Source organism: Megascapheus bottae, chromosome 6, assembly GCF_031878675.1.
Source record: "Megascapheus bottae isolate mThoBot1 chromosome 6, mThoBot2.hap1, whole genome shotgun sequence".
NCBI classification, from domain to species: domain Eukaryota; kingdom Metazoa; phylum Chordata; class Mammalia; order Rodentia; family Geomyidae; genus Megascapheus; species Megascapheus bottae.
This window is the reverse complement of record NC_143514.1, coordinates 73,826,230-73,844,409: the sequence shown is the minus strand read 5'-3', so window position 1 is coordinate 73,844,409 and position 18,180 is coordinate 73,826,230. Positions and strand designations below refer to the sequence as shown.

General features: G+C 54.6%; 1 protein-coding gene across 1 annotated transcript; it reads right to left on the bottom strand.

Moving 5' to 3' along the window:
- Positions 1–345: 345 nt before the first annotated feature.
- On the bottom strand, positions 346–14,557 carry Tas1r2 (taste 1 receptor member 2). The gene is made up of 6 exons (XM_090333885.1): positions 14,376–14,557; positions 8,919–9,219; positions 5,989–6,750; positions 5,278–5,487; positions 2,478–2,601; positions 346–1,277 (listed from the first exon to the last, which is right to left on the bottom strand). Exons 1-6 carry the CDS (start codon positions 14,555–14,557, stop codon positions 346–348), a joined length of 2,511 nt encoding a protein of 836 aa, XP_090190011.1.
- Between the last annotated feature and the right edge of the window lie 3,623 nt (positions 14,558–18,180).

The following is an 18,180-nucleotide window of genomic DNA, read 5'->3' as shown; positions in this document are numbered from 1 at the left end:
TTCTCCTTCTGGAGCCATAGCTCCACTTCCTGCTTTCTGCTGGATAACTGGAGATGAGAGGCTCACAGACCTTCCTGCCAGGGCAGGCTTCAAGCTGCGCCCCTCACATCTCAGTCTCCTGAGTCGCTAGGAAGACAGGCGTCAGCCGACACCCTGATATTTTTATCAGGAAGTGGGTGATATGGCCAGACTGCAGAGATTCTCAGAAGAATGCCAAATGAGAGAGCAAGGTCAGGCGGGAGGGCAGGAAGAGGGGAGGGGAGGGGGGTGAGCCCCCCACCCCCAGGGCATCCCTGGCCCCACCTGGCAGGCCCAGGCCTGGGTCCCCAGGGCCCGGGGGAGGGGCTAGTCCTTGCTCCTGGTGTAATCCTGAATCATGCTGTTGAAGTAGGCGGGGGTGTTGCGCTCGGGGTAGAAGAGGATCAGGTAGCACTTGGGGCCGAAGTACCCCAGGCTGATGGCCAGGAAGTTCACCACCGTCACGAGAACGTCCATGACGGTGACCAGCACGCCGTCGTAGACGGCCATCAAGGTGCAGAGCGAGACGGAGGAGGTGAAGGAGAAGGTCATGCACAGGGTGATGAACTTGGCCTCGTTGTAGCTGGTGGGCAGCTCCTTGCCGAGGTAGGCGAAGCTGAAGCTCACCACGGACAGGAGCATGTCCATGCTGGTGTTCAACAGAAGGCCCAGGCGGTAGTTGGGGTGACACGAGACGATGGTGACGCTGGGGTCTTCGGGATCGGTGCGGCCAGTGGGGTGGACGGTGGGGGCCGCCAGCATATTTCCTGCCACGAGGGCCGCTTTGATGGCCGTCATGAGAGCCACAGACACGTAGGCCCCGCGGTAGCGGACCCACAGGCCGTAGGCCCGCGGGAGGCGGCTGGCCACCTGGAAGATGCAGACGAGCTGGAAGGAGCGCACGGTGATGCAGGAGATGCAGACAGTGAAGCAGAGGGTGAAGAAGGCCTGGCGCCAGAGACACGTGAAGACGGTGGGCGGCCCCACGTAGACGGGCACCATGCTAAAGGCCAGCAGCAGCGGCGTCAGCATCACGAAGCACATGGGGCCCCCTGCCGAGCGGACCACGGGCGTCCGGAAGTTCCTCCAGAACAGAACCAGGATGGACAGCGTGCTGAGGAAGCCCAGGATGGCCAGCGCAGCCACGATGATGGCGGACGCCTCGTGCCACTCCAGGAAGGCCAGCTGCCGCCGGAAGCAGGAGACATCGTTTCGGTGGGACCACATGGAGCTCGGGCAGGGCTGGCAGCTAAATTCGTCTGCAAAAGCCCACACAGAGCTCTCGTCAGCGCCGCCCCATTCGACAGAGGAGGAGCCAGAGGCTCAGCCAGGTGGGCTCACGGGCCCAAGCCCGTGCGGGATTTGAACTCAGATCTCTTAGAACACCATCTATTATTCCTTCCTCTCCAGTGAGACATTCATGCACTCCCTCGGGGAGTTCACTGAATTTGCACTGTTTGAGCATGGGCTCCCAGGGTGGATAGCAGCGAAGGTGGAAGGTGGGGGAGAGAAGGGTTAAAACCACGGCCCCTGCCTGCAGCCACTGACCAGTGTGGGGACAGGAACACAGAAGAGCAAACCTTCCACAAATGTGCCCAGCCCCAACTTCACGCTCAGGGCTCTGCCAGGCACCAAGCCAGGGCTGCAATCAGGAGGGAAACCATGCACTTAGTGACTCAGCTCTGAACTGCACTGAGCGCCAGTGTGGATGGGGAGGTGACACTGTCCCTGCTTTCCTGGAGTTTGTGTTGTTGGGGACAGATGGTGTTTCTCCCATTAAGGAGACTTCAGACACAGATTCACTCACTCATGCACACATGCTCAAGCACGTGCTTGTGTAACAAGCGACCATGCTGTGCTCTGACTGCACAAGGCATTTGGGTGGTGCAGGCCCAGGCCTGTCTCTGTCCTTGTCCCCCAGAACCTCCCACTGGGAGAGCCACTTACCTGCATTAGCCATGGACAGACACTCTGTGTGGCCTAATACATGGGCGCTGGTTGTGTGTGTGTGATAGGGACCAGGAAAAAGTCTGGCCTCAGGGTCTGAGATCCTCCATGCCTCTGGCCACTGGGACCTGCCTGGGGCAGGTCCACACCAGCTTTTAATTTTTTTTTATTCCACATCTGCTACTGGGGACCCAGGTGAGGTCTTCACTTTTAGACACTGACAGCCCTCAGGAAGACTCCAGAGACTGTCCAAGCGGAGGGTGGCGGGGGAGCCTAGGGCTGGCACAGGGCACCTGCGGCTGTGGGGAGGACGAAGGAGTGGAGCAAAGCCAGAGGCAGGGTGAGGGATGGGGCATGGGAGGGAGGAGGAGGAGGAATGAGGCACTGAACTGGGCCCAGTGTGAACAGGGCACATGGGTGGGGTGAGGTAGGGCATGAGCAGGGGCTGGATGTGGCAGGTTAAGCATAGGAGTGGGTGGGGCCTGGGTGTGGGTGTGGATGGGGAGTCAAACCTGCTGTTTGGTTGAAAAAGGTGCCCGGCTGGCAGTCCAGGCAGTCGAAGCAGCAGGGGTGGAGGCCTATGGACTTCTTCATTTGCCCAGGCTGGCATCTTTTAGAACACATAGACACGGGGACCTGGCAGGGAGGAAGGCAAAGACTGAGTCCCATTTCCCATCGTTTAGGAGGCTCCCGCTGGCAGAATGCTCTAGGAGGGCAGCCTGACGCTATCTGAGAGGAGGACTGCGGGACTGCCACTGAAAGAACCCTCTTTGTTTCGCCAGCTCAGAACCACCTCCACTTTCCTCTGGTAAAAGTACCCAGATGGGCCGGGAGTTTGGCCTAGTGGTAGAGTGCTTGCCTAGCATGCACGAAGACCCGGGTTCGATTCCTTGGTACCACATACTTAGAAAAAGCCGGAAGTGGTGCTGAGGCTCAAGTGGTAGAGCTCTAGCCTTGAGAAAGTACAAGGACAGTGCTCAGGCCCTGAGCTCAAGCCCAGGACTGGCAAAACAATAAAAAAAAAAAAGTACCCAGATGTTGAGAAAGAAACTGGCCAATGTTGTGAGAAGACAGACATTTTGTCACAAAAAGGACAGTGCTCCCAAGGAAAGATCTGAGAGGTGGACACAGTGAGACCTGGCTCCATGCTTGCCTCGAGCCCCACCGTCTACTTCTGGAGTTGTTGATGACAACGAACAAAAAGCTAATCCTGCTACCATGGTTTTCTGTCCCTCGCAGATAAGACTTGGCTCAGCTCCTCACTACTGCGGGACAGAGACTTTTCAGGTGAACAAAACCAAGTAAGCAGTGACTCTTCTGTGATTCTTACTGCTTCCGTTTTCAGAACTTGAAAGAACCCACCAGTGAGGCCGCTAATCATCAGACCAGTGCTACTCTGGAGCAAAAGAGCTCAGGGGCAAAATGCAGGCACTGGGTTCAAGCCCCAGCACCCGCACCAGAAGATAAAAAAATAAAAATCAGAACTGAAAAACATACACAGTTTAACATATAATACCCAATACTAGGCAAAACATCAATACCCTTTTAGGAATGCATTGAACTAAACAGAACAACGAGTACTTGAGCAACAAAACCTAAGAGAGGGACCAGGAGTTTGGCCTAGTGGTAGAGTGCTTACCTAGCAAGTAGGAAGACCAGGTTCAATTCCTCAGTACCATATACATAGAAAAAGTCGGAAAGGGTGCTATGGCTCAAGTGGTAGAATATTAGTCTTGAGTTCAAGCCCCAGGAGGACTGGAGGAAAAAATAAAACCTAAGAGAGTCAGGTGTTGGTGGCTTGAACCTGTAATCCTGCTCAGGAGGCTGAGAGCTGAAGAGTAATATTCAAAGCCAGCCCAGGCAGAAAAATTCTTCAAGACTTTTATCTCAGATTAAACAGCAAGAGACCATATATGTAAGCATGGCTCAATGGTAAAGTGACAGCCTTGAAAGGAAAGCTATGTGGCCGCATGAGACGCTGAGTTCAAGCCTGAGCACTACTGCATGCACACACGCACCACACACTCAGAACTCTGTTCAACTGGAGAAAAATAGAGATCATCTTAAATACAAACAGGACATCTCCCGGGTAGACACTATTGTAAGCCATCATAAAAGAATTTTTTAATAAACTGTAAAAGGACTGAAATCATTCCAGGTGTGTTGTCTAACCGCAAGGTAATAGAATTTGAAAGAAAATCTGGGGAGCTCACAAATGTGTAGAAGTTAAGTGACATAGTCGAAAATAACAAACAGATCAAACAGGCATTCACAAGGGAAGTGAGAAAACAGGTTGAGACAGATGGAAATAAAAGCACCACGTAACTCATGACAGAAAGACCAATAATGTAACATTACACATTATGATATCTGGAGTTCTCAAATACACAGAAACAGAAGGGAGCTGACGGTGGCCAGAGGCAGAAAAGGAAGAAGGAAAAAGCAGGAGTTGTTCAATGGATACAGAGCTTCGGTTCAGTACGATGAAGAGATTTTAGAACTCTGTGGGCCACATATGGATGCAATTACCAGTGCTGAGCTGTGTACTTGAAAATGATTAGGGTTCCCAGAGGCCGTGGATCAGACCTATAATTCCAGCTTCTCAGGAGCCTGAGATCTGAGGATCCTGGTTCCAAGACAGTCCAAGTAGACAAACCCAAGAGACTATTATCCCCAGTTAAGTAGTGAAAAGCCAGAAATGGAGTGTGATTCAAGTGCTACAGACTAGCCTTGAGTGAAGAAGGTCAGCAAGAGGCTGAGACCCTGAGCTCAGTACTAGTGATTATACACATGCACACACACACACACACACACACACACACACACACGCGCGCGCGCATGCGTGCGCATCTAACAATTGGTGACACCTCAAGGACAGGATATCACAAAAGAGAAATGAAGGGCCGGGAGTTTGGCCTAGTGGTAGAGTGCTTGCCTAGCATGCACGAAGACCCAGGTTCGATTCCTTGGTACCACATACATAGAAAAAAAGCCAAAAGTGGTGCTGTGGCTCAAGTGGTAGAGCGCAAGCCTTGAGAAAGTCCAACAACAGTGCTCGGGCCCTGAGCTCAAGCCAGGACTGGCAAAAAAAAAAAAGAGAGAGAGAGAGAGAGAGAAATGAAGATAGAATTCCTAGATCCCTAGTCTCTCCCCTGATGCCACCAAGAATGCTGTCCATTACATACAGATAGGGGAAAAAAAAAGCCCTTCCAATGAACAGATGTCAGACACATTGGAACATATAGCTGTTACCAAGAACAAAACCCAAGCCTTTGGCCACAGGACGTAGCCAGACCACCCCCGAGAGCTGACCCTGTTGTCGTGCGTGTGCCAAGAGATGTTGCTGATGTGTTTCAGCTGCTGCCACCGAGGGGAATAATAGGCTACGCTCTTGAAGGGATTCTTGCTCTGGCCCCATTGCCACTGGATGACATCCAGATGCAGGACCATGTCGCCTTGTCGGTCGAAGTAGATCTGGTTGTCCAGGAGGGTGAAGTTGACACCCCACAACTCTCTGAGCAGCTGTGTGGGGTCAAAAGGAAGGAAGTGGGCTGCCATCAGAGGCCGGCCATAGTTGGGTGGCTGCCGCCAGGGGACAAAAAGTCGTGGGAGAGCAGGCATTCAGAGCCGGCGGCTCAGAACACTGGCTCCAGTGCATATCTGGGTGCATTGGGGTCCAGCCTCAGTCCCGCTGTGTACCTTGGATCTGTTGCTTACCCTCTCCCTACTCTTCCTTTTTGTCTTCTGGGCTCCAGAACCATATATGGGGTCAAAATACAGAGCCACACACGGGTGAAACTGTTTCAGGAGTTTAGAACAGCACCTGAGTAGCTGGCACTCCTCGTAATGTCAGCTTGGTCACCCCACAGCACCCAGCATGCACAAGGTTTGAGCTCCAAGAAGGAGTTTTGGGTCTAGAGGTGGAGAAAAAGGCCTCCTCCTGACAGGGCCCCCTCCCTCACCTCCCCCTTCAGGCCCTGTTGGGGCAGGCAGGGCAAGGCCAGGCCTGCCCATAGCCCTCACCTGCCAGGGGTGGACGGTCCTCTGGGCACACATGGTCTGGTTGCAGCCCAGGAGCCGGTGCAGGGAATGGGCCACGGCGTAGACAGCCGCGTACACACTAAACACCACTCGCTCCCCAGAGAGAGTGAGAACCTCTCCAAAGGAGTCGGTGTTCTCACGGCAGGCGTCACACTCCTGATTGCAAGTGCCCCGCTGCCGGCTGGGCTCAGGGCCAGGCAGCGGCCGGGGTGCAGCCAGGTGTCTGCGGAACTCGCTGAAGCCGGGCACGGGCACATGCTGGCTGATGATGCCCAGGAAGGTGCCAGTGTGGCGCAGCCCGGTGAGGTCGTGTAGGACCGGGTCGATGGCCCAGGACTCTGGGGCAATCCACACGGCCCCCGTGAAGTTTGAACGCAGCACGGCGTGGAAGAAATGGTGCAGGGCGAGCTCGGGCGAGAAGATGACCACGACGCGAGCTGTGGACCTCTGCAGCCTGTCCAGGATGGCGTCCAGCTGCTTGGGCTCCGGCTCCGGCTCGGGCTCGGGCAGCACCTCCTGGTAGGCGATGCAGATGTCGTCGGCTCTCAGCCGCTGGCTGAACAGGTGGCTGTTCTCGCGCCCGTAGTTGTCGCTGCTCATCATCATCACAATCCAGTTCCAGTGGAAGTGAAGCATCAGCTGCACCATGGCCTCGATGTGGTGGCTGGCGCTGGGCACGGAGCGCAGTGTGGCCGGGAAGCGAATCTTGTCCCGCAGCTGGTCTGAGATGGCGCTGTAGGTGACCTGCAGGGGGAGGGGCCGCTAAGGGCAGAGGAAGGGGAAGGAATGGGGGAAAGAGAGCAAAAGAGGCCGGGGCAGGGACTCCTGCATAGGGGGAGACACCTAGGAGCAGAGCAAGCCACATCCAGGCTAAGGGAACACCTATCCCCCTTCACTCCCCCCACTCTACCCCCTCTATCTTGCAGCAACTTCCTTTGTGGTGATCAGCCAAGAGCTTTTTCACTCAGACTGCTCTCATCTTTCCTTTCCTCTCCCTTTGCCTTCTTTCCAGCATTCCTTCCTTTCTCCCTTTCTTTCTTTCTTTCCTTCCTTCTTTCTTTCTTTCCATCCTTGCTAGCTTCCTTCCTTCATTCGGTTCTCACTCTCTTTCTCTCCCTTTCTCCCTTCTTTTAGGCCAGTACTGGAGCTTGAATTCAGATCCTTGAGCTCTTGCTGAGCTTTTTTGTTCCAAGCCTGGCACTTGAGCCACAGCTTCTTTGCAGCTCTCTTGGTGGTTCATTGAGATAAGAAAGAGTCTCACAGGCTTTCCACCCAAGCTGACTTTGAAACGCAGTCCTCAGATCTCAGCCTCCTGAGTAGCTAGGATTATAGGCCTGGGCCACCAATGCCCACCTTCCATGTCTTATTTATTGAGCACCTACTGGGTGTCTCCAAGCATGGTGGCTCCCTCTGCGCCCCCCCCACCACATCCATATCACAGGCCCCTGACACAGCTTCATTTCTTCCCTCAGCCTCCCACAATCCGCGCACTCCAGACTCACGGCTTGTTCCACCTTTTCTGATGGAAGACCCCAGGACATCACATCCCAGCCAGGATTCTCTCCTCTCCTTTCCTTCCTTTGGCCACGCCAGCCAGCTTCCTGCTTCAACTAGCATGGCCAGCCAATCAGCTGCTACCTGACGCTGGGTGTCACATTCCCACCAAGTGCCACAACTCCTCTAAGCAGAACTCAACGAACCACTCCTTGTGGCACCCTGGAAAAGTCCTTCAGTGGCCCCCAGGGGGCGCCACCTTGTACTCCAATTTCCTCTGGTCTTGCTTCCCTCCCCCTCCCCCCCACCTCACTAGCCCTCATAAACACACCAAACACATCTGGCAGTTGCACTTGCTGCACGCTTCTTATTGGCACACTCCCCTCCTAGATACCCACCTAGCTCCCTCTCTCCCTCACCCTTTGTCCAGTCGCCAGAAAAGTACACCCCATGAAAAATCACACACCTCACTGCCCAGCTCCACTTTGCCTTCTAAGCCATTGACTTCTAACATACCATTATTTATTTGCACTCACTGTCTGCCTCTCCCCACACAGAGCGAAGCTCCGTGAGTGCAGTGCCTTGGTGTGCCTGATCGGTTCCCAGCTGTACCTACAATACATCCTCAAGACATCTCGTTACTTCAATGAAAAGATGCATCCAGCCCTTGGCTAGATGTTTCACATAAAACTACGAAGTCAGGTACTGGAGGCTCGAGTGGCTGGGATCTGAGGATCATGGTTCAAAGCAGAAAACTCTGTGAGACTCTTACCTCTAAAGAACAATTAAAAAGCCAGAAGTAGAGCTGTGGCTCATATGGTAGAGTGTCAGCCTTGAGCAAAAGGCTGTCCTGTCCCTGAGTGTAAGCGCCATTACTCACAACAGACAAACACACAAACACTGTGTATAACTTCAGCAAAAAGTCCAGTAATTGCAGCAGCCTACTGTGTGCCAAGTCTTACATACTGGCTGCCCTTTAAATGAATGCACATGACAAGGCTAGGACTAGCCATGATGATAATCCTAATTACAACCACACTAGCCATACTAATGGAAGAGACTCCTGCGAGGCAGACCTGCGCCAGACAACTGAACAAATAACACAGAGTCCTTTTCCAAGTTGCCACGCCTGTGCTTGGTACTGTGCCACGGACTACCTACTGTGCGCCGGAAACTGCAGTGTTGAACCCATCCAGCTGCAGATGGTCTGGGATGGATCCCTCATCATCCTGCTTTATGGGTGGGGAAACTGAGGCACAGAATGGTTAAGAGCTTTGTCAAAGGCTTCCTACTCGGCACACCTCTCCCCCCCCCCAAGCTAGTGGGATGCTCTGCCCCTACGTGGGGGAAGGGCTCAAAGCCCCCAGGAAAACATCCTGCCTCCCACCCTGGCCCTTCTCCCAGGGCCCAGGGCTCACGTGTGGAAGGAGAAGCATGGAGAGGAAGTTGGCCACCGTCTTGGCAGACTCGGAGTTGTCAGGCCCGATGATGGCAAGCACACGTGGGATGTAGTGGCTGTAGTCCTGGAGGAGGGGCAGGAAGTAGTCCTCGCGTGCCAGCAGATAGAGCACGGGCTGGAGGTTGTTGCTCAAGTAGCAGATGTCCACGATCTCGTAGCCCAGCTGCACGCCGGGCAGAAGGCTGCTGTGGTTGTTGATTTCCTCCACCGCAAAGCGCATGGCCTGCATGAGGTTGTAGCCCAGCACCTTCTTATCAAACCTGGAGGAGCCATATCCAGAGCCCAGCGGGCGACAGTGAGGACAGTGGGCAGCAGAGAGCCCACGGCCCTTCTGGCGGACACAGGAAGGCAGCTCAAGAAGATTCTTGCGCATGAACCAGATTTTTCTCACTGGAGGCCACCTCTAGGCCCATTGTTGTTGTTTCTGTGACCTATTGACCCACAATGACCTCCGGCATCGGCAAACCCATGTCCTCCATCACCACCTCCCACAATGACCTCCATCACCATCACACCACACCCATGTCCTCCATCACCACCTCCCACAATGACCTCCATCATCACACCACACCCATGTCCACCATCACCACCTCCCACAATGACCTCCATCATCACCACACCACACCCATGTCCTCCATCACCACCTCCCACAATGACCTCCATCACCACCTCCCACAATGACCCCCATCATCACCACACCACACCCATGTCCTCCATCACCACCTCCCACAATGACCTCCATCATCACCACACCACACCCATGTCCTCCATCACCACCTCCCACAATGACCTCCATCACCACCTCCCACAATGACCTCCATCACCATCACACCACACCCATGTCCTCCATCACCACCTCCCACAATGACCTCCATCACCACCTCCCACAATGACCTCCATCACCATCACACCACACCCATGTCCTCCATCACCACCTCCCACAATGACCTCCATCACCACCTCCCACAATGACCTCCATCACCATCACACCACACCCATGTCCTCCATCACCACCTCCCACAATGACCTGCATCACCATCACACCACACCAATGTCCTCCATCACCACCTCCCACAATGACCTCCATCATCATCACACCACACCCATGTCCTCCATCACCACCTCCCACAATGACCTCCATCACCACCTCCCACAATGACCTCCATCATCACCACACCACACCCATGTCCTCCATCACCACCTCCCACAATGACCTCCATCATCACACCACACCACATCCATGTCCTCCATCACCACCTCCCAGAATGACCTCCATCATCACCACACCATACCCAGGTCCTCCATCACCACCTCCCACAATGACCTCCATCATCACCACACCACACCCATTTCCTCCATCACCACCTCCCACAATGACCTCCATCACCATCACACCACACCAATGTCCTCCATCACCACCTCCCACAATGACCTCCATCATCACCACACCACACCCATGTCCTCCATCACCACCTCCCACAATGACTCCATCACCATCACACCACACCCATGTCCTCCATCACCACCTCCCACAATGACCTCCATCATCACCACACCACACCCATGTCCTCCACCATCACACCACACCCATGTCCTCCATCACCACCTCCCACAATGACCTCCATCATCACCACACCACACCCTTGTCCTCCATCACCACCTCCCACAATGACCTCCATCATCACCACACCACACCCATGTCCTCCATCACCACCTCCCACAATGACCTCCATCACCACACCACACCACACCCATGTCCTCCATCACCACCTCCCACAATGACCTCCATCACCATCACACCACACCCATGTCCTCCATCACCACCTCCCACAATGACTCCATCACCATCACACCACACCCATGTCCTCCATCACCACCTCCCACAATGACCTCCATCATCACCACACCACACCCATGTCCTCCATCACCACCTCCCACAATGACCTCCATCACCACACCACACCCATGTCCTCCATCACCACCTCCCACAATGACCTCCACCATCACCACACCATACCCATGTCCTCCATCACCACCTCCCACAATGACCTCCATTATCACCACACCACACTCATGTCCTCCATCACCACCTCCCACAATGACCTCCATCATCACCACACCACACCCATGTCCTCCATCACCACCTCCCACCATGACCTCCATCATCACCACACCACACCCATGTCCTCCATCACCACCTCCCACAATGACCTCCACCATCACCACACCACACCCATGTCCTCCATCACCACCTCCCACAATGACCTCCATCATCACCACACCACACCCATGTCCTCCATCCCCCCTCCCACAATGACCTCCATCATCACCACACCACACCCATGTCCTCCATCACCACCTCCCACAATGACCTCCATCATCACACCACACCACACCCATGTCCTCCATCACCACCTCCCACACTGACCTCCATCACCATCACACCACACCCATGTCCTCCATCACCACCTCCCACAATGACCTCCATCATCACCACACCACACTCATGTCCTCCATCACCACCTCCCACAATGACCTCCATCACCACACCACACCACACCCATGTCCTCCATCACCACCTCCCACACTGACCTCCATCACCACACCACACCACACCCATGTCCTCCATCACCACCTCCCACACTGACCTCCATCACCACACCACACCACACCCATGTCCTCCATCACCACCTCCCACCATGACCTCCATCATCACCACACCACACCCATGTCCTCCATCACCACCTCCCACAATGACCTCCACCATCACCACACCACACCCATGTCCTCCATCACCACCTCCCACAATGACCTCCATCATCACCACACCACACCCATGTCCTCCATCCCCCCTCCCACAATGACCTCCATCATCACCACACCACACCCATGTCCTCCATCACCACCTCCCACAATGACCTCCATCATCACACCACACCACACCCATGTCCTCCATCACCACCTCCCACACTGACCTCCATCACCATCACACCACACCCATGTCCTCCATCACCACCTCCCACAATGACCTCCATCATCACCACACCACACTCATGTCCTCCATCACCACCTCCCACAATGACCTCCATCACCACACCACACCACACCCATGTCCTCCATCACCACCTCCCACACTGACCTCCATCACCACACCACACCACACCCATGTCCTCCATCACCACCTCCCACACTGACCTCCATCACCACACCACACCACACCCATGTCCTCCATCACCACCTCCCACAATGACCTCCATCACCATCACACCACACCCATGTCCTCCATCACCACCTCCCACAATGACATCCATCACCATCACACCACACCCATGTCCTCCATCACCACCTCCCACAATGACCTCCATCATCACCACACCATACCCATGTCCTCCATCACCACCTCCCACAATGACCTCCATCACCATCACACCACACCCATGTCCTCCATCACCACCTCCCACAATGACATCCATCACCATCACACCACACCCATGACCTCCATCACCACCTCCCACAATGACCTCCATCATCACCACACCACACCCATGTCCTCCATCACCACCTCCCACAATGACATCCATCACCATCACACCACACCCATGTCCTCCATCACCACCTCACACAATGACCTCCATCACCATCACACCACACCCATGTCCTCCATCACCACCTCCCACAATGACCTCCATCATCACCACACCACACCAATGTCCTCCATCACCACCTCCCACAATGACTCCATCACCATCACACCACACCCATGTCCTCCATCCCCCCTCCCACAATGACCTCCATCATCACCACACCATACCCATGTCCTCCATCACCACCTCCCACAATGACCTCCATCATCACACCACACCACACCCATGTCCTCCATCACCACCTCCCACAATGACCTCCACCATCACCACACCACACCCATGTCCTCCATCACCACCTCCCACAATGACCTCCATCATCACCACACCACACTCATGTCCTCCATCACCACCTCCCACAATGACCTCCATCGTCATCACACCACACCCATGTCCTCCATCACCACCTCCCACAATGACCTCCATCATCACCACACCACACCCATGTCCTCCATCACCACCTCTCACAATGACCTACGTCACCATCACACCACACCCATGTCCTCCATCACCACCTCCCACAATGACCTCTGTCACCATCACACCACACCCATGTCCTCCATCACCACCTCCCACAATGACCTCCATCATGCACCATTCTTCTGCTACCATCATAACCAATAGTCCTAACACCAGCATCACCATCGCCACCACATCCACCTTCAGTACTATCTTCCCCATCACCAATACCACTGCTATCTTCCCACCAGCACCACTAGCACCAAATCACTGACTTCACCACCACCATCACCAACATCGTCATCGCCATTATCACCACCACACTTTTTGCTGTTTTATTATCCCCATTATTAGGGGAGATTACCTGCATTGCTATTTCTGCCACAGCAGGGCCATTCTTATCATAGGTGTCAGGAAAGCCAGCATTAGGCCTGGCACTGTCACTGGCACCACCCACACCATAGTACATTTACATAGACAACCCTTAGTCATCCATTATTGATTGATTGATTGATTGCCAGTCCTGGGGCTTGAACTCAGGGCCTGGCCACTGCCCCTGAGCTTCTTTTGCTCAAGACTGGCACTCTACCATTTGAGCCACAGCACCACTTCCAGTTTCCGTTCTTTGTATGTGGAACCAAGGAAGCCAGGACTTTATGCATGCTAGGCCAGCACTCTACCACTAAGTCGCATTCCCAGCCCTTAGTCATCTTTTACTCTCACCTTCCTGACCCCCAGAATGCTCCTCTGAACAAAGTCATTATTTGCTAATCCCAAGCTCGCTCTGGGACCCCCATCTTCATGACTGCAAGAAGACAGCTGGCCCCATCTGCAAGTGACACCATCTCCCAAGGGGCTGAGGGAGTGGGAAAGGGACTCCCTCTAGTCCCAGAACCACCCCCTGCCCCCCCACACACACCTGAGCCTGGGAGAATGCAGAGCTCCCCCTCCAGAAGCTGCTTCAGAAAACCACATTCAGCCTTCCAGGAGGTGCAGTACCCACAACCTAGACTGGCCTTGACATGGGCTCACTGGGGGTCTCCCAGTTACTGGGAGGGGTTCGGGTGGTTTCCATGGGCTCTAAGATTCCTCTAAACTCCATGGAGATGTGGCCCTGGGCTGGCCCAGGTCTCAGCATTCTGGAACACCACTGCTAAGGATTTCAACACCACGGACTTGAGAACCCCAGGGGCCGCAGGCTGGACGAGGATTAGGGAAGTATGAAGAGCATGCAGGACCTGGCCAGCCGAGGACCAGCGTGCCAGCTCCTGTGCCCCCTCCCACGCCCACCACCATGCCCAGTCACACAGACTCACTTCTTGCACGTGGGCACCTGTAGGGTGTCAGTGTGGGAAATGCCCTTCATGTTGGCATGGAGGGAAAAGAGCCCACCCAGGAGAAAGTCCCCAGCCAGGTAGAAGTCTGAGTTCTCGGTCGGCTCCGCCTGGACCCGCAGCAGGAAGAGCAGCAAACACAGCATCCTCCCTCGGGGGCCCATGGCTGCCAACTGGCAACACAGGGAGAGCCCAGGGCTCACTGGAGAGCTGAAAACTCCACATCAGGCCATTTGCACAGACATTTACATAGTGCCAGCCCTGCCACTATCCCTGGGGCACCCACAACAGGTGAGGAGCTCTGAAGGCCCCGGGGGCAGGAAAGGAGGCCGGAACCAGGATGCTTCAGTGTGAGGACCCAGTGGGGCCCGGGGGAGAGCAATGGGTGAGGAAGCCACCCCTGACCTTCTGTCACTTAGCTGGGAGCTGCTCCACTGCCCTGACATTTAACATCCCAGACGTGAACAACCCAGGTCCTGCCGCGAGTCAAACTAAGGTGGTAAAAGACCTCAGGCTGTAGAGCCTGACCAGGTTGGCCCTGGCACAGAGCAATGTCCACATAGCACCCGGCCCACAGGACGTTCACTGAGCAGAAGCCACCATCACCCAGACTCAGGTGTCACCTGAGTGCTTGCCATTCAGTACTGGGGGCTACCACGAACCCCACTTCACAGACGAGAAAATGGAGACACTGCCAAGTTCGGGAGCTCGCACTGCACCGCACAGCTAGCAGAGCAGGCGTTAAACTACACAGGCAACCCAGTCACCTGTACTCCTAGCCACTCAGGGAGGCTGAGATCTGAGGATCAAGGTTCAAAACCAGCCTGGGCAGGAAATTCATGAAACTAATTAACCACCAAAAACCTGGGGATGGCTCAAGTAGCAGAGTGATAGCCTTGAGAACAAATGCCCAGGCCCTGAGTTCAAGCCTCAGAACCAATAGACACACACACACACACACACACACACACACACACACACACGGAGGACAAGAAAAATAAAAACCCACAAAACTACACAGGACACTCATACAGTGGGTGAGAATATGAGGACAGCCGTGAGGAAGGGGCCTCACTCCCTCCAGCTACTGTCACCTGTCATGTCCACATCTCTAAGCTCTGGCCCCTGGGTCTCATCACCAATGGGCAGAGGCATGGCAAAACAGGCTGCAGTCTTCATGTCAATGGAGACCGCCCAAGAAGGTGGAAGGAAGGGACAGCTTCAGGAATTAGGGACCCCTTAGAATCAGACACCTGTGTCCCCAGAACACTGCACAACTCATTTCCATCCCTAATGATTTTGTAGACGAAGCTGAAGCCTCGGGGTCCAGCTCCATTGACACTGCTGTGGCCATCATGTGCTGTGGCCCAGGGGCCATGGGGAAGGGGCCACAAGTATCAAGAGGGGGCAGAAGTCTCACACTCCACCCCCATGCCTGCCCTCCTCTGCCTTGTGGTCATGGATGCACATATCCAGCCTCAGTTCCTGCTGCAGCGTGTGTGGCACAAGGGAGCCTCCTGAACCGGCTCAGGACTGCGGCCATCTGCAGGTCACAATGGGCTCGGTCGTGTGACCACACCTGTGACCTCACCTCTCTGAGACTGCATCTTCTCCTCTGAAACTAGGCTAATACCTCCAGCCTCGTGGGATTGGCCCAGGAAATTAAATTCCATGCTCCACAACAGACTGCAGAAAGGCGGTTTGTCAGGTTCATGACCGTCCCTCCTGCCAGGCTCTGGTGGTTCACACCACTACCACCCTTGCCACTCAAGAGGCTGAGATCTGAGGAGCATGGTTCAAAGCCAGCCCGGACAGGAAAGTCCAAGAGACTCATCTCCAATTAACCAGCAAAAACCCCGAAGTGGAAGTATGGCTCGAGTGGTAGAAGACCAACACAGGGCCCTGAGTTCAGGCTCTAGTACTGTCACCAAAGCAATGATAATTTTTTAAATTGGCCCTTGAACCGGATCACCCCTAGCTCCCTGGCTGGCAGGAAGTTATCTTCCTGTGTTACATAATGTCTTGCCATTATCCTGAAGGATGCTGGAGAAGCTACATCCCACGCTCAGACCCTCACCACCTTCTCGAATTCTCCGTCAGCCCCATGTGACTGCCAGAATTCCCGAGGCCTAATTCGCCCCCCCCCGCCCCCCCCCCCCCGCTCCCTGCTAACAGCTGAGAGCCAGTGTGAGGTCCTCATCCTAGACCCCGGTCCCCATGGCCGCCCCTGCTCCCTCATCCTGCCTCTCCCAGACTCAGGAGCCCACTCTTTCCTGATTCATGAGCCCCTAACCACAGTCACACAGCCCTCCCCGCCCCAGGACCCGGGTCCCTGCAGGATCCATCTGGAGTGGCATCCAAGAGGCCTCAGAGCAGAGCCACTGGCTCTGTGGTCACCCAGGGGCAGCCCAGTTAACCCAGGAGTGCCTCCATTTCCTCATCTGTGAAATGGGTGCCACAGGATATACTTCATGTCCTTACACAGTGCCAGATAGAGGTGTGACGGATGACACACTGGTGGAGGGATGAGTGCAGTATGGTTTAAAAAAAAAGTGAGTCCACCCTGCTGGGTCCCTCTGACCTCTGCCCTGACCTCCGCTGCAGCTCCAGGTGCCTAGCAACCCCTCATTTCCTTAGTGAGCATGCTTGACTGACAGCCGAGGGCCAGCAGCAGCAGGGACATCCGGCTGCACGCAAATGGTACAGCTCTAGGCCCAAGGCTGTGGCTGTGCCCCTGCCCGCAGCAGGGAAATGAGGGGCTCCATGGCATCACAGGCATGGGGGCTTGGCTCTGATGACTATGCAAAGATGTCTTAGGGGCCCAGGCAGGGCACAAGCCACCAGCCTTGAGTCTAGGGATGGCAGAAGGAACAGAGAGAGAGACAGAGAGAGAGACAGAGAGAGAGAGAGAGAGAGGAGAGAGAGAGAGGAGAGAGAGAGAGAGAGAGAGAGAGAGAGAGAGAGAGAGAGAGAGAGAGAGAGAGAGAGAGAGAAAGAGAGAGAGAGAGAGAGAGAGAGAGGAAAGAGAGAGAGAGAGAGAGAGAGAGAGGAAAGAGAGAGAGAGAGAGAGAGAGAGAGGAAAGAGAGAGAGAGAGAGAGAGAGAGAGAGGAAAGAGAGAGAGAGAGAGAGAGAGAGAGAGAGAGAGAGAGAGAGAGAGAGAGAGAGAGAGAGAGAGAGAGAGAGAGAGAGAGAGAGAGAGAGAGAGAGAGAGAGAGAGAGAGAGAGAGAGAGAGAGAGAGAGAGAGAGAAGAGAGAGCTTTGAAGCAAAGTGGCAGTTAAATGGCAGGGGCAGAGGAGGAACATGAGGCCAGGGTCCTGACAGAGCAGACAGCAAAGGAATGCAGCCTGCAGACACTCAGACCTAGGTTCAAACCGACCTTCTTACGAATTCCTACTAACTAGCTGTGCGAACTTGGGGTACCTACTCCCCAACTTTCATTAGCCCTGCCACAGAGCTGGCAGTCACTGGTGGGGCTACACGAGGGCTCAGTGGGCTCATGGCAGTGTATGCCTATCATGTGCAAGGTTTGGGGATCCCCTCGTGACACACACGCACACCCCTTCCTGCTTGAGCTCATTCTTCCTGTTCAGACCTTCAACGCTTTGGCAGAAGGGTTCAAAATGTTTGAGCAAATACCAAGGCACTGCACTGGGGGGCCAGCCAAACAGATCCACAGTTAATGGGCTCAGGGTTGTTCCAGTGGGTAAAAGAGCAACACAAACTCACTGTATTGATGGCAGTGTGTGCGCACATATGTAGGAACTGTTCTCATTTATAAATAAGAC

What these genes read in the sequence shown, in the direction of transcription:
- Tas1r2 (XM_090333885.1), bottom strand. Translation starts at nt 14,557, where the DNA reads ATGGGCCCCCGAGGGAGGATGCTGTGTTTGCTGCTCTTCCTGCTGCGG. An exon ending in GGACCGTCCACCCCTGGCAG is followed by an intron (nt 5,488 to 5,988) that starts GTGAGGGCTATG and finishes GACCCCACACAG; the next exon opens with CTGCTCAGAGAGTTGTGGGG. An exon ending in GGCACACGCACGACAACAGG is followed by an intron (nt 2,602 to 5,277) that starts GTCAGCTCTCGG and finishes CCTCCCTGCCAG; the next exon opens with GTCCCCGTGTCTATGTGTTC.